The sequence below is a fragment of the Rhamphochromis sp. 'chilingali' genome (assembly GCF_963969265.1).
Source record: "Rhamphochromis sp. 'chilingali' genome assembly, chromosome: 16".
Taxonomy (NCBI): domain Eukaryota; kingdom Metazoa; phylum Chordata; class Actinopteri; order Cichliformes; family Cichlidae; genus Rhamphochromis; species Rhamphochromis sp. 'chilingali'.
In genome coordinates this window covers 28,640,700-28,657,560 of record NC_137943.1, presented here as the reverse complement: position 1 = coordinate 28,657,560, position 16,861 = coordinate 28,640,700, and the positions used below count along the sequence as shown (strand labels likewise).

General features: G+C 40.2%; 1 protein-coding gene across 4 annotated transcripts in view; it reads left to right on the top strand.

Annotated features, from left to right (window-relative positions):
• The window catches only part of LOC308412922 (contactin-associated protein-like 4), a 126,700-nt gene that overhangs the window by 35,194 nt on the left and 74,645 nt on the right, over window positions 1-16,861 (top strand). For 2 of the 4 annotated variants that reach the window (XM_080907618.1, XM_080907617.1), the window contains exon 2: window positions 6,466-6,576. In XM_080907618.1, the coding sequence (XP_080763744.1) occupies window positions 6,466-6,576 (111 nt within the window). Of the gene's footprint in view, window positions 1-6,465; window positions 6,577-7,132; window positions 7,307-16,861 lie in introns of those variants that run through there. The other 2 variants (XM_080907619.1, XM_080907620.1) reach the window with 2 other exon arrangements.

Genomic DNA, 16,861 nt, shown 5'->3' with positions numbered 1-16,861 from the left:
ATAACAGAGGTCAAACGTTTACTATAGGTCTTTACCAGGTTTGCACACACAGTAGCTGGTATTTTGGCACATTCCTCCATGCAGATCTTCTCGAGAGCAGTGATGTTTTGGGGCTGTCGCCGAGCAACACGGACTTTCAACTCCCGCCACAGATTTTCTATGGGGTTGAGGTCTGGAGACTGGCTAGGCCACTCCAGGACTTTCAAATGCTTCTTACGGAGCCACTCCTTTGTTGCCCGGGCGGTGTGTTTTGGATCATTGTCATGTTGGAAGACCCAGCCTCGTTTCATCTTCAAAGTTCTCACTGATGGAAGGAGGTTTTGGCTCAAAATCTCACGATACATGGCCCCATTCATTCTGTCCTTAACACGGATCAGTCGTCCTGTCCCCTTGGCAGAAAAACAGCCCCATAGCATGATGTTTCCACCCCCATGCTTCACAGTAGGTATGGTGTTCTTGGGATGCAACTCAGTATTCTTCTTCCTCCAAACACGACGAGTTGAGTTTATACCAAAAAGTTCTACTTTGGTTTCATCTGACCACATGACATTCTCCCAATCCTCTGCTGTATCATCCATGTGCTCTCTGGCAAACTTCAGACGGGCCTGGACATGCACTGGCTTCAGCAGCGGAACACGTCTGGCACTGCGGGATTTGATTCCCTGCCGTTGTAGTGTGTTACTGATGGTGACCTTTGTTACTTTGGTCCCAGCTCTCTGCAGGTCATTCACCAGGTCCCCCCGTGTGGTTCTGGGATCTTTGCTCACCGTTCTCATGATCATTTTGACCCCACGGGATGAGATCTTGCGTGGAGCCCCAGATCGAGGGAGATTATCAGTGGTCTTGTATGTCTTCCATTTTCTGATGCTCCCACAGTTGATTTTTTCACACCAAGCTGCTTGCCTATTGTAGATTCACTCTTCCCAGTCTGGTGCAGGTCTACAATACTTTTCCTGGTGTCCTTCGAAAGCTCTTTGGTCTTGGCCATGGCGGAGTTTGGAGTCTGACTGTTTGAGGCTGTGGACAGGTGTCTTTTATACAGATGATGAGTTCAAACAGGTCCCATTCATACAGGTAACGAGTGGGGGACAGAAAAGCTTCTTACAGAAGACGTTACAGGTCTGTGAGAGCCAGAGATTTTCCTTGTTTGAGGTGACCAAATACTTATTTCCCACCCTAATTTACGAATAAATTCTTTACAAATCCTACCATGTGGATTCATGGATTTTTTTTTCACATTCTGTCTCTCACAGTTGAAGTGTACCTCTGGTGCAAATTACTGACCTCTGTCATCATTTTAAGTGGGGGAACTTGCACAATCGGTGGCTGACTAAATACTTTTTTGCCCCACTGTAAGTAAATCTCCAAAAGTTGATTCTGTTCATCTGGACGTAGCGTTTTGTGGGAGAAATGTTTCGTCACTCATCCAAGTGACTTCTTCAGTCTCAGCTGAGTCCAGGTTTCCCCCAATCTTATGAACACATGAAAAGGGAAAGGCCATCTCTGAATCGAGGAGGAGGCCTAAGGGTACATCTTTCAATGCTGTGATTGCAGCCATCCCCCAACTCTCTGTGACAGGTACTCATGGCCAATGACCAGTGGGTTTTGATCAGTGGCTGTTGATCAATGGTCATGAGACTTTGCATAATTAAGATTAAGGAACTGACCTCCCAGCCCATTGTCAATTCAGTGGGCTGGTTTCAGTCATTATGCAAATGTACTATTTATAAGACTGGGGAAACCTGCAGTCAGCTGAGACTGAAGAAGTCACTTGGATGAGTGATGAAACGTTTCTCCCACTGAAATCGCTACATCCAGATGAACAGAATCAACTTTTGGGGTATCTTATTTTCATTGACATCAAATGAAACACATTTCCCTTCTGTCACATTTTCCTGAGAAACAGGGAGCATGGGAGTTAGCTGTACTCCCCGTCCCACCCTGTTTGTCTGCAGCAGATCAGATTTGTGTGTCTAACCTTACTGCACAAGGAAATTACTTGTAATTGGCTACTTTCCAAACTCGTCCCACCTTTCTACATAACTAGTTCTGATTTAAACTTGCAGAATAAATTTCATTTTCCTTTTTATTCGTGACAAAAATCTCAATACATTTTGTCATAGTCTTTGTCCTTCTTTTTTAGTTTTCATTCAATTATCAACTTGTTTTCTTTAGAAAAGGCCGCTGATGAAAACTATGATAAAAATTAACTGGTTTATTAAATTGACATTGCTACCTACAAAGTGAAATATATTGTCATGAAATGCCGTGTGGCAGGCACGAGATGAGGACTCAAAGTGCAGGACTCACAGACTCAAGGGATGAACTCGAAACCACAGCTTTATTTGCTGGTCACAGAAAAATGGGCATACAAAAAAAACTAAACTGGGAAACAACAAACTAAAACTCACAGGGAGATCCACACAGCAAGAGGGACGACGCGACACTGACTCAGAGAAACACAGGGTTTAGATACACTGGGAAGTAACGAGGGGAATGAGACAAAGGAGGGCACAGCTGGGAGAAATCAGGACTGATGAGACAAGCAAAGCAGGACGCATTCACATAAGACACGCCCCATCAAAGTAAAACAGGAAGTATCACACAGAGACGCAAACTTGACACGGTGGAGACAGCAACTAAGAAACACAGAGACATAAACCATAAGGCAGAGGACTCTAAGAACCAAAAGACACAGAGGGAAACTCAAACATGCAGACACAGACTTACACAGAACAGAGGGGACACAGAGAAACATGAAGGGCAAGGGATCGAAACTAGAAACCATAGAATAACTCACACAAGTACAATAATACAAAAATCACAAAGAACTAAACATGCTGGGTCAGGAGACCCAGGACCCTGACATATATTGTATGGACACTTGTTGTTTTGATGTTAATGCCAGAGCAGGCTTGCACCTCTTCAGTTATTGAGTCGGCAGACAGCACAACTTTCTGCTGTTTAGTGGTGGTTCCTAAACACACCAGTTTGCAATAATGTCTCGTACGGTTAATCATGGAATATCTAGGGGGGAAGAAATTTTACAGATTGAGTAGTTGTAACGATGGGATCCTATCACAGTACCATACTTGAACTCGGTGAGCTCTTTCAAATAGCCCATTCTTTCACGAATATTTGTAAACGCATACTTTACCCATTTTTTTTGTCCATATAGAGTGTGTTGAATATGGATATTATGAAATCTGTGTCACTCACTCATTTAAATGGTGTGGTATTTCTCATCAACAAGTAAAAGCACTGGGTCTTGGTGAATATTGGGAGAGCGGATGAAGACCTTGTGTTGTTGAGATGAAGTGCACTGATGTTGACAGAGTAATCGAAACTAAAGCCTTGTTGTCAGAGTTGTGGGCCCAGATTGGACTGCTGCGTGAATCATAGTAATTGGCTCTTGTCTCAGTGGTGGAGAACAACATCCATTAACAGAGAGGATTTAGAGGGAGGAGGTGTTAGTTTGGCTTTAGCTTATGTTTGCGGCTGAATCTGTGTGTATATCTGTGAGATACGATTACGCCGTGCAGACCAACGACAATCTCGTAAAACTAAAATTTAATTTGTATTGTGTGTTGATTTCTTGGTTAGTAAATTGTTACTCCATATATTCAGTTTTACTGCCTTTAATCTGGGGTAGGCTCTGGGCTGTTTTCAGGCTTTAGACACACTGGTTTCCACTGTTTTCTCCAGACCAGATGAGATGACCAGCATAAAGAGTAAGAAAGTATTGGGTGTTGCAAAGAGTTAAGTAGATTTTACTTGGGCCAGCAGGGTTTAAATTCAGGGTGAAACCAACATCGGGACTAGCTTAATTTTAGCACAAAGCCTCCTACTTGTCTGGTGGGAGAGACTGAGAACAGAAGGAGAGCTGCAGGAGATGGAAAGCTGTCTGTTTTCCAAATTCTGGCTTTTTTTTGTTTGTTTGTTTGTTTTGTTGTTTTCTGCTCACCTCAGGTTCAATTAACTGTCAGAATTAAGTCTGTAAAAAAATCATTATCTACAAATAATGAGATGAAATAATATATACATAAACAAGCAAACAATCAAATGATCTTCTTCATCATTAGTGATGTGATGTTTTGATTGCAGGACATCATCTGTAAACCAAGGTTTCTTTTGACAACACCGATTCATCCACATCAGTATCCAGCCTGTAATGAGTCACTCAGGATGCCATTCATCTCCACAAGGCGACATGATTGCAACACTCATTTATCTATCGAGGCAGAATTACACCATTTACTCATCCAACTGGACATTATTAGACTGTTCATTCATCTAATATGAGGCCATTACAGCTGAAAGACCTGTTTCAACCCAGGGAACATTAAACCTGCTTCTCAATGATTAGACTCCACTCTGCCACTCATGTTGTTATACTCAGAGTCGATAGGATTGATGAATAGCTGTCGTATGAAACACTCATTAGATGTTAGCTTTTCAATTTTAAGGACTGTTTGCTTCTCCAAGTGTTGTCTGAAGGCATTAAAAGCCCCTCAGCCATACCGGATAAATCAAAATGCACAGCGATCAAGTTGAGAGCAACACAGCATGTCTTTGATCCTGAAAAGGCGATCATTTGAAGCTCCTCTCCTGCTGTTTATAACAATTCAGTGGTTTTTACACATGCTAAGAGATGTAGGCTGATCCATTTCCAATTGCATCTGATACTGTGATTTCCTCAGCATGGTTTCTGTTGTTTATCTCTGTTATATGAATCACTCAGACGCGTCTTCGACTCCGAAGATGAGCTTAGAGACTGTAATCCAATCTCTTTTAAGATTTTGATTGGTTCAGTGAGAGACTGGAGATGAATGTGACAGGCATGTTCTGACATTAAACTTACAACTGATAACACCTCCAAGCACTCTGTGGTATCTTAATGAGACAAATTAAAAAAAAGTTTGCTTTAGCGAATAATTACACAATTTGTGGAGCTCATGTCTGGGCAGCATGATGCACTGTTCAGACTAAAGGCAATCTCAAAACAAACATTCATTACACACATTGTTTTTTATTGTATAGTATGTTAGTTTATAATTCAATGGGGGAAATGATTATTAGTTTATCCCCTGTTTGTGAGTTTGCTCTCTTACAGAAAAATGAAGAGTCAGCAGTATTTATGGTAGTTTAATTTTAACCGAGAGGGACAGAATATCAACCAAAAATCCAGCAAAAAGTTATACATTGACTTGCATAAATAAATATTTGATCTCCTGGAACCGACTCTGAATTTTGACCTACAGATTCCTACAGATGAACGTCTAAATGACTCAGGAAAGTCTTGTAAGAAAGTGATGTGCTCTGATGAAACCAAAATTGAGCCCTTTAGCATCGACTCAACCCGCTGTACTTGGAGGAAGAGAAATGCTGAGTATGACCTAAAAATTGCTATTCTTACATGCAAGCACACCAGAAAACAGAAAGCATAATGTTTCCAAGCGTACAGAATGACTTCACTGCATTGAGGGGACAACTTGCATTGTAAAATCTTCCCGCAGCCAGATCACTTAAGATGTGTCTTTAATAGGACTTCCAGCATAATCATGATCCAAAAAAATACTTCCAAGTCAATGAAGGAGTGGCTAAGGAAGACGCACATTAAGCTCATGAAGTGGCCTAGCACCTCTCTAGCTCACAATCCTATAGAAAATCTGCTGAGTGAGCTGGAGCTTCAAGTTGCCAAGCAGCAGCCAAGAAACCCAAAAGATTTAGAGTTTCTGAGAGACTGGTCAAAATCCATTCTGATGTCCAATTATCAGAAGTTAAATCAGAAAAATAATCAGTAGTTAATGCGAGATTCTCTCAGGGCAAATTTAAACCATAGGAAACCAGAAAAACTCCCAAGAGGCTGAAAAGAAGAGCATAACATTAGTGTCAGTCCCAAAAAGTTGATTCTGTTCATCTGGACCTAACATTTTTAGTGGGAGAAGCATTTCATCACCCATCAGTGTATTTAGAAAAGCCGATGATACTCCACGTTTTACAGTTGGTCCAGAATCAGACCTGTTTGCATTACCCAATCAGTGGATTTTCCTCATGTGTTACAAAGATGATTACAACAGCTACACAGTATTAGATCATTTTGAGGAAACACATGTAAATGTAAAGGAATACAAACATTAATGTTAAATTAATATTTATTTCATCTAGGACTAACAACGCATATGCCAACAAAAGTGCAGTGAACTGAGAGTAATCATTCATTTGATACATGATTTAGAAATACAATTTAAAGATACGTGATGGGTCACATATCGGTCATGATGCACACCTCTTCATAGTTTCCTTCATTTCCATTTCGTCTGTAGTGCAGAAGATATTGAAAGCACAAACATACAACCTCTTATGAATCTTTTTGACTATTGACTTTTTGACAAACTTTTCACAATATTTTGTATGAAGTTCTAACCTTGCATGTTTTTTCTGCTCTTTTTTTATCGGTGACAGAGGTGTGTGACAGACCACTGGTCTCCAGCCTGCCTCCATCATCCTTCAGGAGCTCTTCACAGCTGTCCACCAGCCATGCGCCTGGCTTTGCCAAACTCAACAGAAGAGACGGTGAGGTTTTACTGTTGTTGGGGAGTGGGTCATTCACAGATACCTGTTGTGCTTAATGAGTAGGACTTTGGCTGTGGATTTGTTTAAAGTGCTGGAGGTTCAAAATAATTGTGTTTCATGACCTAATTCTTGTATTTCACATGCTTTGTCAAAAAACGTTTCCTTATGTATAGATAAATGGTAAATGAACCTTGATGTTTTTCTTTGCTGTCTTGAAGATATGATGGGGCCCGATTATTCAAGATTTTGTGTTGGGGGAGAGTGGTCAGATTAGAGATTAAATCTGTTAAATCTTCTATGCAGTCAGGAGATGCATGAAAAATGATGAAAGGGCTCATTTACATTTTGAGAAAAGCTAATCGAGTCTATTAATAAATAAAGTAAATACACTGAAGTTGTTCTTTTCAACTTCTACATGTCTGTTTAAATCACCCCCACTATAGTTAATATACCTGAACTGAGAAAGGCAGGATCGGCTGTGGAACAGCCTGGCTGTGTAGTGCAAGGCAGTGCAGGAGGCCATGGAGAAGCTCAAGAAGTTTGGTTTCTTTGTAAGGTTGTGGAACCGGCCAGTGGAGATGCAGGTTTCTTTTGGGAGCCTGGCTCAGTTGAATTTCCTGGAATGGTGCGATGGTGAGTGGAGTCCTGTTCATCCAGGATGCTGAATTTGTTGGGGCTCATTTCAACCACAACAACCAAACAGTTAAAACAGCAAAGGATTAAAGAGCAGGTAAACAGATTCACACGATAACACCTACATACCGGCAGATACTGAAAGCCGACATCTCACAGATTCTAAAACTGCAGGTTTCGTTACTCTCCAACCAAAATTCACTGAACCAGCAGCATAAGATCAAAACTATGCTTCACGTTTGAAAAACATTGTCATGAATTTCCTGTTACTTTGGCTATTTTGCTTCCAACACAATAAAATCCCACTTCCTGCACAGCTCTCTCTGTGTACTTCAAGAACAGTTTCCCATCAAAAATCCCTATTCTGCATTATTTGCTTGCTTATTGTGCACCAGTCAAATGTTTGTACAGTGTTGTTGGGTGCTGTTTTTGTTTTGTTTTTTTGATGACCTCCAACAAGAAAGCAAATTTCCTGGCCAGGAAAATCTCCTTCATATTTTTCAGTGTTTTATCCTCAGTCACATTGACACAAAGGCATCTGCTGTGACGCTTGCAACTCTGATGAAGTCTCACAAGTGTCAGCTTTGTTTTTATACCAAGTTTACACTGAGTATGTAATTGCAGAGAAATATTCAAATACGTTTGAATTAAATATTTTTAATATACAAGGTGTGAAGGCTTATTTTGACACTACATATACAAAGACAAATGATCATAATTATAATATTTCTGAGTCAAAATTAAATTGAATTGAATTAAATCAGGACCTTGTGAATCAGGATTGAATCAGTTGTAGAAATGATACCCAGCCCTACTGATAATCTCACTACAGATGAATACTGGCCAGGTTTTTCTAATCCTTATTATTTATTTTATTCAATGTTTAAATATAGTGTGTACAATAATATTTTTTATATACACACAGTAGTAGAAACTTACTTGGCAGACAGAGAGTTAAATGTGCTTTAAAACCATAACATTTCTTAAATGTAGATGCAATGATGCAAATGATCTTGTGGATCTGTTTGTTGGTATGATGCTTCTTGAGTGGGGAATAGCATTTTAAAACAGAGGCGTTGCTCTGCAGCTGTGGAGATCAGCTGAAGAAATACTTTTGTGAAGCTCTGGCCTCAAAGCACAAAACACCAAACAGGATTTTTTTCCTTACTTGATTTACTCAGACAAACAGACAGCCCACTGGTGACTAGTTTAGAGGTAGACAGAGGATCAGAATAATTTATAAGACGAGACAAAACAGAAGAATACGCACCAGTTGCTTTGTCTTTATTCTCTGTTGATGCCATTTGTATTGGATGCTGATACTAGAAGGATAGCTGTGTGGTGTTTGTCCAGCATGAAAACCCAGCAGGGAATCTTGTGTTGGATGCTGATGTGAAGCTTCGACAAAATGAAGATTGTGGTTTGTTGTGGAGTGTTCTGCAGGGAGCAGGCTTCAGTGTTTTATCCTGACATCAAAGCTCTAAATCAGCTGGGAGGGTGAGATGGGTTTAATCTGGATCTGAATGATTTCCACCACCTGGGAAACAAAGAATCCGAGCATGGAAAAATTGTGCTACAGCCGAGGCTGTTGCCAATTTGTTTTCCTGTCTTACAAGGCAACGACTTTGCTCTGAAATGTTGCTTAACTTTAGGTTAATGACAAATCAAGTTCTCTTTTCATTGTATTGCATAAATGATGGTTTGAAAAGTGTAGAGATTTTGGCAAGTCATAGAGCAAAGGTGACAAGAAGTTAAAATGAGGTAATAAATGCAGACACCCCGACAGTTTGGAAAATCAGCTGGAGATAGTGTTAATAAAATTTACTGGAGAACAAAGTGAAAAACTTAACGGGTTTAAAATCAAATCCAAATGGTAACACAACTCAAAAGAAGAAACATAAAGGCAACCAAAGATGGGTGAGCAGGTGGACAGCAAGGCTCACAGAGACAGGGGGAGGGAGACAAGATGATGTAGGGCTGACTGAGAAATAAAGGAAGGATAGAAGCAATTAGGATATCACAGGTGTGAATTACTTTCAAAATAAAATTCCTAATAAAAATTAGTACGGTTAGCACTGTTGCCTCACAGCAAGAAGGTCCTAAGTTTGACACCACCACCACCACTCCTTTCTGTGTTCTGAGTTTGCATGTTCTCCCCGTCTTTGTGTGGGTTCTGTCCAGGTCCCCTCAGTCCAAAGACATCCACTCAGTAACTGTTGGATCTAAACTGGCGATAGGTGTGAATGTGAGTGTGAATGGTCTATCTCTCCGTATTAGCCCTGCGTCGGATTGGCGAAATGTCCAGGGTATACACTGCAGTGTTCAAGATCACAGGCAGAAAAAGTAAAATAGGAACTAGAAACAGTGACTCTCAAGATGAAAGACAATCTAGAATGGGGGAAAAAAGATCTACCGCCTTATATTTTTTTATTTTCCTCAATGTGATTAAGTATATCAGTTTACCATTACCATAAAAAGACCAAACTTAAATTAGTAATGGATACCATTTACTTGCTACAGTTTCCCAAGTCTGCTATTGTTCTTTCTGGCACACTGTCACACTGCTACGACTTACTGGCATCCTTACATAGAGCATAATTTTGGTTAATGAACTGCCTGTGCTTTTCCTGTTATTGGCATGTTCTGAAAAAGGCCTTTTTTCCCCACTATGTTGTCCTTATTGGTGGTAGTGGAAGTGATGTCACTGACTTTTGACTGATTTGTGAAATAAAGACTGCAGGAGGTAAACAGCAATCAAAGGACTTTTTTTCAGTCTTTGTGGCCGGAGCTATTTGTGAGTTTATTCTGGGATGAAATTAGGGTGTAATTTGACCGGGTCTACACGTCCCTGCTTCTTCTAAAGGATTTTTTTTAAGCCCGGTGGGGATAAAAATGTATCCCCCTCTGATTTTAACACCCTGAAACACTCTGCAGTACAAAGACATTGACTTTCACTTCCAGAACTTGTGATCCTGTGACTGCAAACAGGACACTGTTGGGAGGATGATCTGTTTCCTATTCCATTCATCTTTGATTATGCCACCATTATACCACTGCTGTTTCAATGTGAAAACTACCACTAACTAAATAAAAGAAAAAAAGAATTTTGTATATCAGATTTTACAACAGACTCACAAAAAAAAATCCATCCATCCATTCGCTTCCGCTTATCCTTTTCAGGGTCGCAGGGGGCGCTGGAGCCTATCCCAGCTGTCATAGGGCGAGAGGCGGGGTACACCCTGGACAGGTCACCAGTCTGTCGCAGGGCCAACACACAGAGACAGACAACCAGTTGCACTCACATTCACTCCCGCATTCACACCTATGGGCAATTTAGATTGTTCAATTAACCTATCCCAACAAAAAAGAAATCCAAAACACAAAATAAAAACTTGAATGACTACCGACAACCAACCGCATATTTGATTTTATAGACTACATCAGCTTCCCTACCGCCTTTTATTTCAACTTGTTAAATTGCAGTGCAATTTAACAGCAGTAAGGGTGCTGTTTGCAACATCCTGCTTTTTATGAAGGGCATCTCTGAAGAAGTGTTAAGGACATGGTTTGTTGGCTTGGCAAGTGATGAAGCAGCAGCTGTAATGAGCCAATAGAGAGAAGCACCCACATTTCTGTGTGTGGGAAAAATCCACCATAATCCCACTGTCATTCACTGCATCATTCATAGTTAGAACCTGTGGCCCATGATGCTGTAAAACACATTAGAGTTGATATGATCTGTGCCTTAATGTAACCAAGTAGTTTTTTTTGCACAAACCTAACCAAATAAGAACTCTACATATTTGTCCTTTTTCATTCAATGTGGCGCCTTCTCCAGGGTCACAGCCTTGGTAATTATGCCAATAACTCCACGTCATCAATTTTAATCTATAATAGACATATATTTAATATTTACACTAACTCTTTAATGTTTAAAACTTCACTTTTGAATTCAAAGCTAAAGTACTTTCAGGACATGAGTGTGTTCTACTCGTGCAGTGCCAAAATGCAGACAGACTAACTTAACAACTTGTTTTGAGCACGGCTTAGAATTTAGTCAAGGAAAAGCCACTCTACATGCTAATAATTTATCAGTGTTGCTCCCTCAAGCGGCCAGATTCTTGATTAATTAAAAATGATAATTAATGACAAATTCAGTGCCATGAATGTCAGGTCATACACGATACTCGTGGATCATAACTGTAAAAAATAATCAGTAAAAATCACGTCAAGTTGCAAAAACGCAGACATTAGGAGTAGGAGGGTAATGAATGGCCACTGTGCTGCTGATGGCTTCATAAATCAGGTTCAGCTGTCATTCTACTACTGCATTTTTCAAATCAAGTTGTAGTGGCAGATCAGGAGAGCCGTGTGTGTCACATTTCCTTCCCAGCTGTATTAACGGTGCAAAGCCCACACGATCCCGGCTGTTTGCTGAGGAAATCGATGAATTAATGAACGCCTCCGTCTCATTTTCAACTCCTACTGCTGCTTCTGCGGCTGCTGATGCTGCAAAAACTCTGGCTGCTGTAGCTGTTCTCAGAGGAGCAGCTTCCCTTTCAGTTCATTTACTCACTAAATGAACAGAGATTATCAAAGCCCTGAAATACCTTTTACATATAAATGCATGTATTATTAAATTTGGGCTTTAACTTCAAAGACTTTTTGTTATTAGAGATGGCTGTAGCTCAGCAGGTATAGAGCAGGTGCTCTACTGCTTGACTACATCATTGATTTGCTTGGCTTGCTTGACTCCAGCAATGACAACAGTGGTTGCTAATGCTTAACTTTAAAACCTAGCCATAAATTGTAAAACAGCTTGGAGACATTGTTGCTGGTGGTGATAGTCTTGAGCATATATCCAAAATGTACTGTGTAGAGTTATTTGTGGCCAGTGGTTTATGAAACTATTTCAGTGCACTGTTACATTTTTCTGTTTCTTCAGAGAATAAAGATCTAATGTATAACTTATTACTCTCATTTTTATTTTCATGTCTATTTAAGCTTAATTTATAACAGTATTTATAACAGTATGTTTGCACTGAAGCACCGCAGCAATTTCCTAATGTTGTAAACCCGCTCAACATTTGGCAATAAAACCCTTTCTGATTCTGATTCTGATTACACAAACTTTCCATTTTCAAACAATGTCAGGCCTTTGTGTTCAAACAGGCAGAAATATATGATATATGAAATACACGGGAACACATAGGTACATTTAAAATTTCTGTCTCTGCTCATTAAAAAAAACAACTGAAAAAATAGCTGATATAAATTTAAATGACGTCCCCTTTGTGAAACACGTAGTGTTCAAGCACTCTTGGCTTCTTGCACATGCTCGCTCTCTGCGCAGGTTTGAGTTTGTGATGAAATCAATGTGCAAATGCAGGACGAGCATATGCGTTACTGGATTCAGCCAGCCATTTTTTGCCACTTTGTGGGACTCAGTTGAGACGTGAAGTGTGCTTGGCAGACTTGCTGAACAAATAAAAACCACGTCTGAAATGACGATGTTATTGTTTGCCACATAGTTTTATCACACAAAAAGCTCAGCTAAGCAGTGATAAATGTGTTTATATGTTGTGTATCGCTTCAGAGCGATATACACATTCTTGTTTTTATATAGATGGCAGATTCTTTTGAAAGGTGGCACACTCAATATTTTTTGCAGTCACTGTATTTTTACATCTGGGTGCAGAAAAGCCTGAAAAGCTCTGGCAAGAGGCTCGTTGAAGATAAATGTCTGTCTTACCAAAACCTGTGGGATGAATCACTCACTATTCTGGGCTCCCCACCTCTCTGTTTAGATCTTCCTTCATTTTGATTTCCTGTTCTTACAGTTTATCGCTCATTTCTCACATAAGCCTCTTTTTTTATCCTTGTAGAATTTTTACCCCCCTTTCCCATCCATCTGCTTTCCGTGTTTTAAATGAGCTTCTTAGAAGTTGTCTCCTTTTCTTTGCAGTCTGTTTTCTGGTGTAGTCATTAGTTTCACTCCGTCTGCAGCCACATTTTCATCAGTAAAAACTAATTTCGTCAGCCACATCTTCTTGCCAAATGTTAATAGCAGTGTTCGTGTTCTTTTCTCGGGCAGCGCTGACAATTATCAGTAAAGCTGCTGCAATTATGCTGGAATAGACGTTAAGACTTATTGTGCCACTGTAATCACTTTCTCAGTGAATTTGATTTAAAATGCGAATTTAACTTTAATTGGAAACCTGTTGTGTTTACGAATTGCCAACTAATCAAGTACTGATTTACGCCTGTCTCTGTGTGTGAGTGTGTGTGTGTTCATTGTTCAAAGTTCCAGTATTACACTTGAAGCTTGAGGGGAAATAGGCTGGAGTTTCCCTGCAGGAGATATCCAATGTTTCCCAGCCTGCTGCTGCTACATCGAGCCCATTAGCCCTTCTGTTCGTCTGACATGTCATCAGGCTGCTGAAATTACCATCCAGGCTTGCTATTCTCATGTAAATGATTAACCTTCATTCCAGGTCTGTCTTTCCCATTCAGCTCCCTGTCTGTCTGTAGTGTTGTCTGTTCACTGTGCTGCCTGTCTCTTAAGGTAACAGCTTGCCTCTTCCTCTGCCTGTCTCTCCTTTCAACTTTTGACTTTTCATTTTGCTCATGTCTATCTCTGTATGTTCCTGTCTGTCTTCTGTACCTGTCAGGTGGAATTTCGGTGCATTATTAATGATTCAGTGGTCCTTTCTTTGCTTATCCATCTATCTGCTTCTTATAGCTGTGCTTCTGTCCGCAGTGGCTTCATGTCAAGCTTGGTCTCCCTTCAGCAGTAAAGCAGAAGGGCAACTGTGCAGCCTGAGCAGCTTTTCTCTTCACCTATTACATACACTCCTTAATGCTCTAGTAACGGGACAAATTGAGTTGGTTTCAGGTGTCAGTCCTTACAGGTTAACTGGATTCAGTTGGTATCAGGGACAAACCTGTCTCACATTAGTTGTATTAAGTCTTTGTTGAGAAGAATTTTCCAGAAAAAAACAAAGTCTTATACTATGTATGATTATTCGGGGACTTTCTGGGGAAAATTAGGATAAAGTTTTCTGGAAACCAATTTTCAATTTAATTTGCAGCTAATTAGGGAGAATAAAGATAATGGTCAGTTAGTTCAGCTGCTTTTAATGAACCCCAATTAACTGGTAGCATAACCCAGAAAGTTTTTAGTCAATATACATTACGCTAACAGAAAGCACAAAAGATGAGTTAATTCACCAAGCATTTAATTGGGATTGCCTGTGCACTATAATACAATCCCTTACAACAGTGCCATGAATTCTACCTATAAATGGAGCCTGTATATTTGGCTTTTTTGACATTGTCCAAAAGCTGATAATTCTATAATCGAGTTTGCAGTGGGTGGTGGTTTGTATTTCTTTTCACTGCTATAATGCACTCTATTCAATAGGAGTCTCTCACCGTCTGAAATGGGGGCAAAAATATTCAGCTGGTGTTGTTTGTAGCATGTAAATGACTTTTGACAGCTGCACAATTTAATCATCTGCCTTTCATGCAAGTCTTTTATCCTGTGGATGAGTGGAAACTGACAATATATCTCTCGCTTAGGTTCCAATGTAGGCTTGGGTAACATTCATTGTCTTCTTCCTAAGGCAGTGTTGTTGTCACAACACTATCCAGCTGTAATTGGCATTTTTGGCACAGCATCAGAAATCTCTGTCCAGAAGAGTGAAGCCTCAGCCTCTGAGGCCTCAGATAGGGAAAGGCTGGAGTGCCCATTGGGAATGAGTTACAGCCCCATGTGGAGAATTTTACATGTCTAGGCGTATTGTTTATGAGGTGTGAAGCTAGGAGAGGGTTATTAACAAATGGACTAGTGTAGCGCCTGCACTAATGTTGGTGAGCTGTAGCTGTTGATTTACCAGTTGATCTGCATTCCTATCCCAACTTATGGTGACAACCTGTGGGTAGTGACTAAAGGATGCTTGTGGAAGACTGTGCCAGACGCTTGTGGTGGGATTTATTAGGAGAGTTTAGTCATTTAAGAAGAGGTCAAAATAGAGTGGCTACTCTTCCATGTCAAAAGGAGCGGTTTCGGTTTGGACATCATCTAGGTGAGGAGTTTTGAGTATAGAGATTGACAGACCACGTGACTTTCGTGCATTGCATGCCAGGAACTCGTGGCAAAACAATCCAAATACTGCATCAAATGCAAGCATTTGCAGCACCGCAAAACGTTCATTCTCCGGTTCCAATACCTTCTTGCTTGTTCTTTGTCCCCCAAAAAAGTTATGTACAAAATGAATGAGAACAATGCCGGTCCGTACAAAGACAGACATGATGAAAAGTCAAAGAAAAGATACGAGGAAAAAATCAAAGGAGTGAAAGGTTTAGACCCGTACGAGCACACAGAGTGGACAAAATACGTTAGCGTGCTGCCCAACTTTCACCACGCTCATATTTATAATTATACGGTTCTTGGAGTGAGTGCATACACTCATGAAGTTTAGTAACTTCAGGTCACTGCAACAAGCCCAGGTACAGTTTACCAACGAATGGGTACAGGACCTTGAAATGCACCGCGTAGAACGAAAGACCATCGTACCTATCATAAGTTTACCAGTCTCACAAATCGTCTTCATAATAGGACCTTTAAGCTCAACGGTAATTAATTAGTAGTGGAAATAATTTCTGGTACGCATTACAGAAATGTAGCAGTGACAATAATGCTGTAATCGCACTGGGCAATTGGTGATACAAAAAAAAACCTGTTTTACCCTGTGAATAAAAGTATATGTTTTTGTCAGTGTACCATGGTAATAACAGAAGCGAAACGCAATATTGTGTCAGGACAATTCACTATTTATGCACAATAAACAAAGGAGCATTGCGCGGCAATTTCTGTTCAGCGCCAGACTTGCTTGTAACCTATATCACCAATTATGTTATGAAAAATGACGTATTAACTACTACAAAACACTGACCTTTGTGGGAATGCTTGGAGCAGACTAACCTGTGAGCTGGAGTGTTCTGGGACGTTATATTTGGTCTTTGAATGGCTGCAATCCAGGCCATCCGTCGCCTGTTTGTTACTTCGGAAAGATGGCTCGAACAATTTCTCTTCAACGACGTAATCCGATAACAACCGATCTCTTTACCCGTCGGCTTCCCGTGGCTGTCATGCGACCGGCTATTGCAGTTAATAATACAACAGCTTCTTGCCATTTTTTGGGTTTCTTTTTATCGCTGTGTAACTGATTTCAATTGAAAGCCTGCGTGCGCTAGTACCTCTTGCCACGAGTTCCCAGAATCCTTTGCAGTTTTACCCCTGAATGACGTCACATTTTCAATCTCTATATGCACCCAGGACAGCCTGGAAACACCTCAGTGTACACCTTGAAGACCAAAGCATGTGGCAATTAAGCAGGATAGCCACAGACACATCACTTAATAGCTGTACCTTTTGTCTATTAAAACATAATAAAATAATAATAAAAAAGTAAGATTTTTCAGTTTGAATGGGTAGTAAACTGTGTTTTTTTTTCACCTAAACTTAACCAAAAAGTTACAAAAGAACAATGTAAGCAAAAAATAAAAATCCCATACACTCTAAAAAATATTTTGTTGCCTCAACTTAAAAAAGTAAGGTAACAATTTCCACTCAGCTTTTTAAGTTACA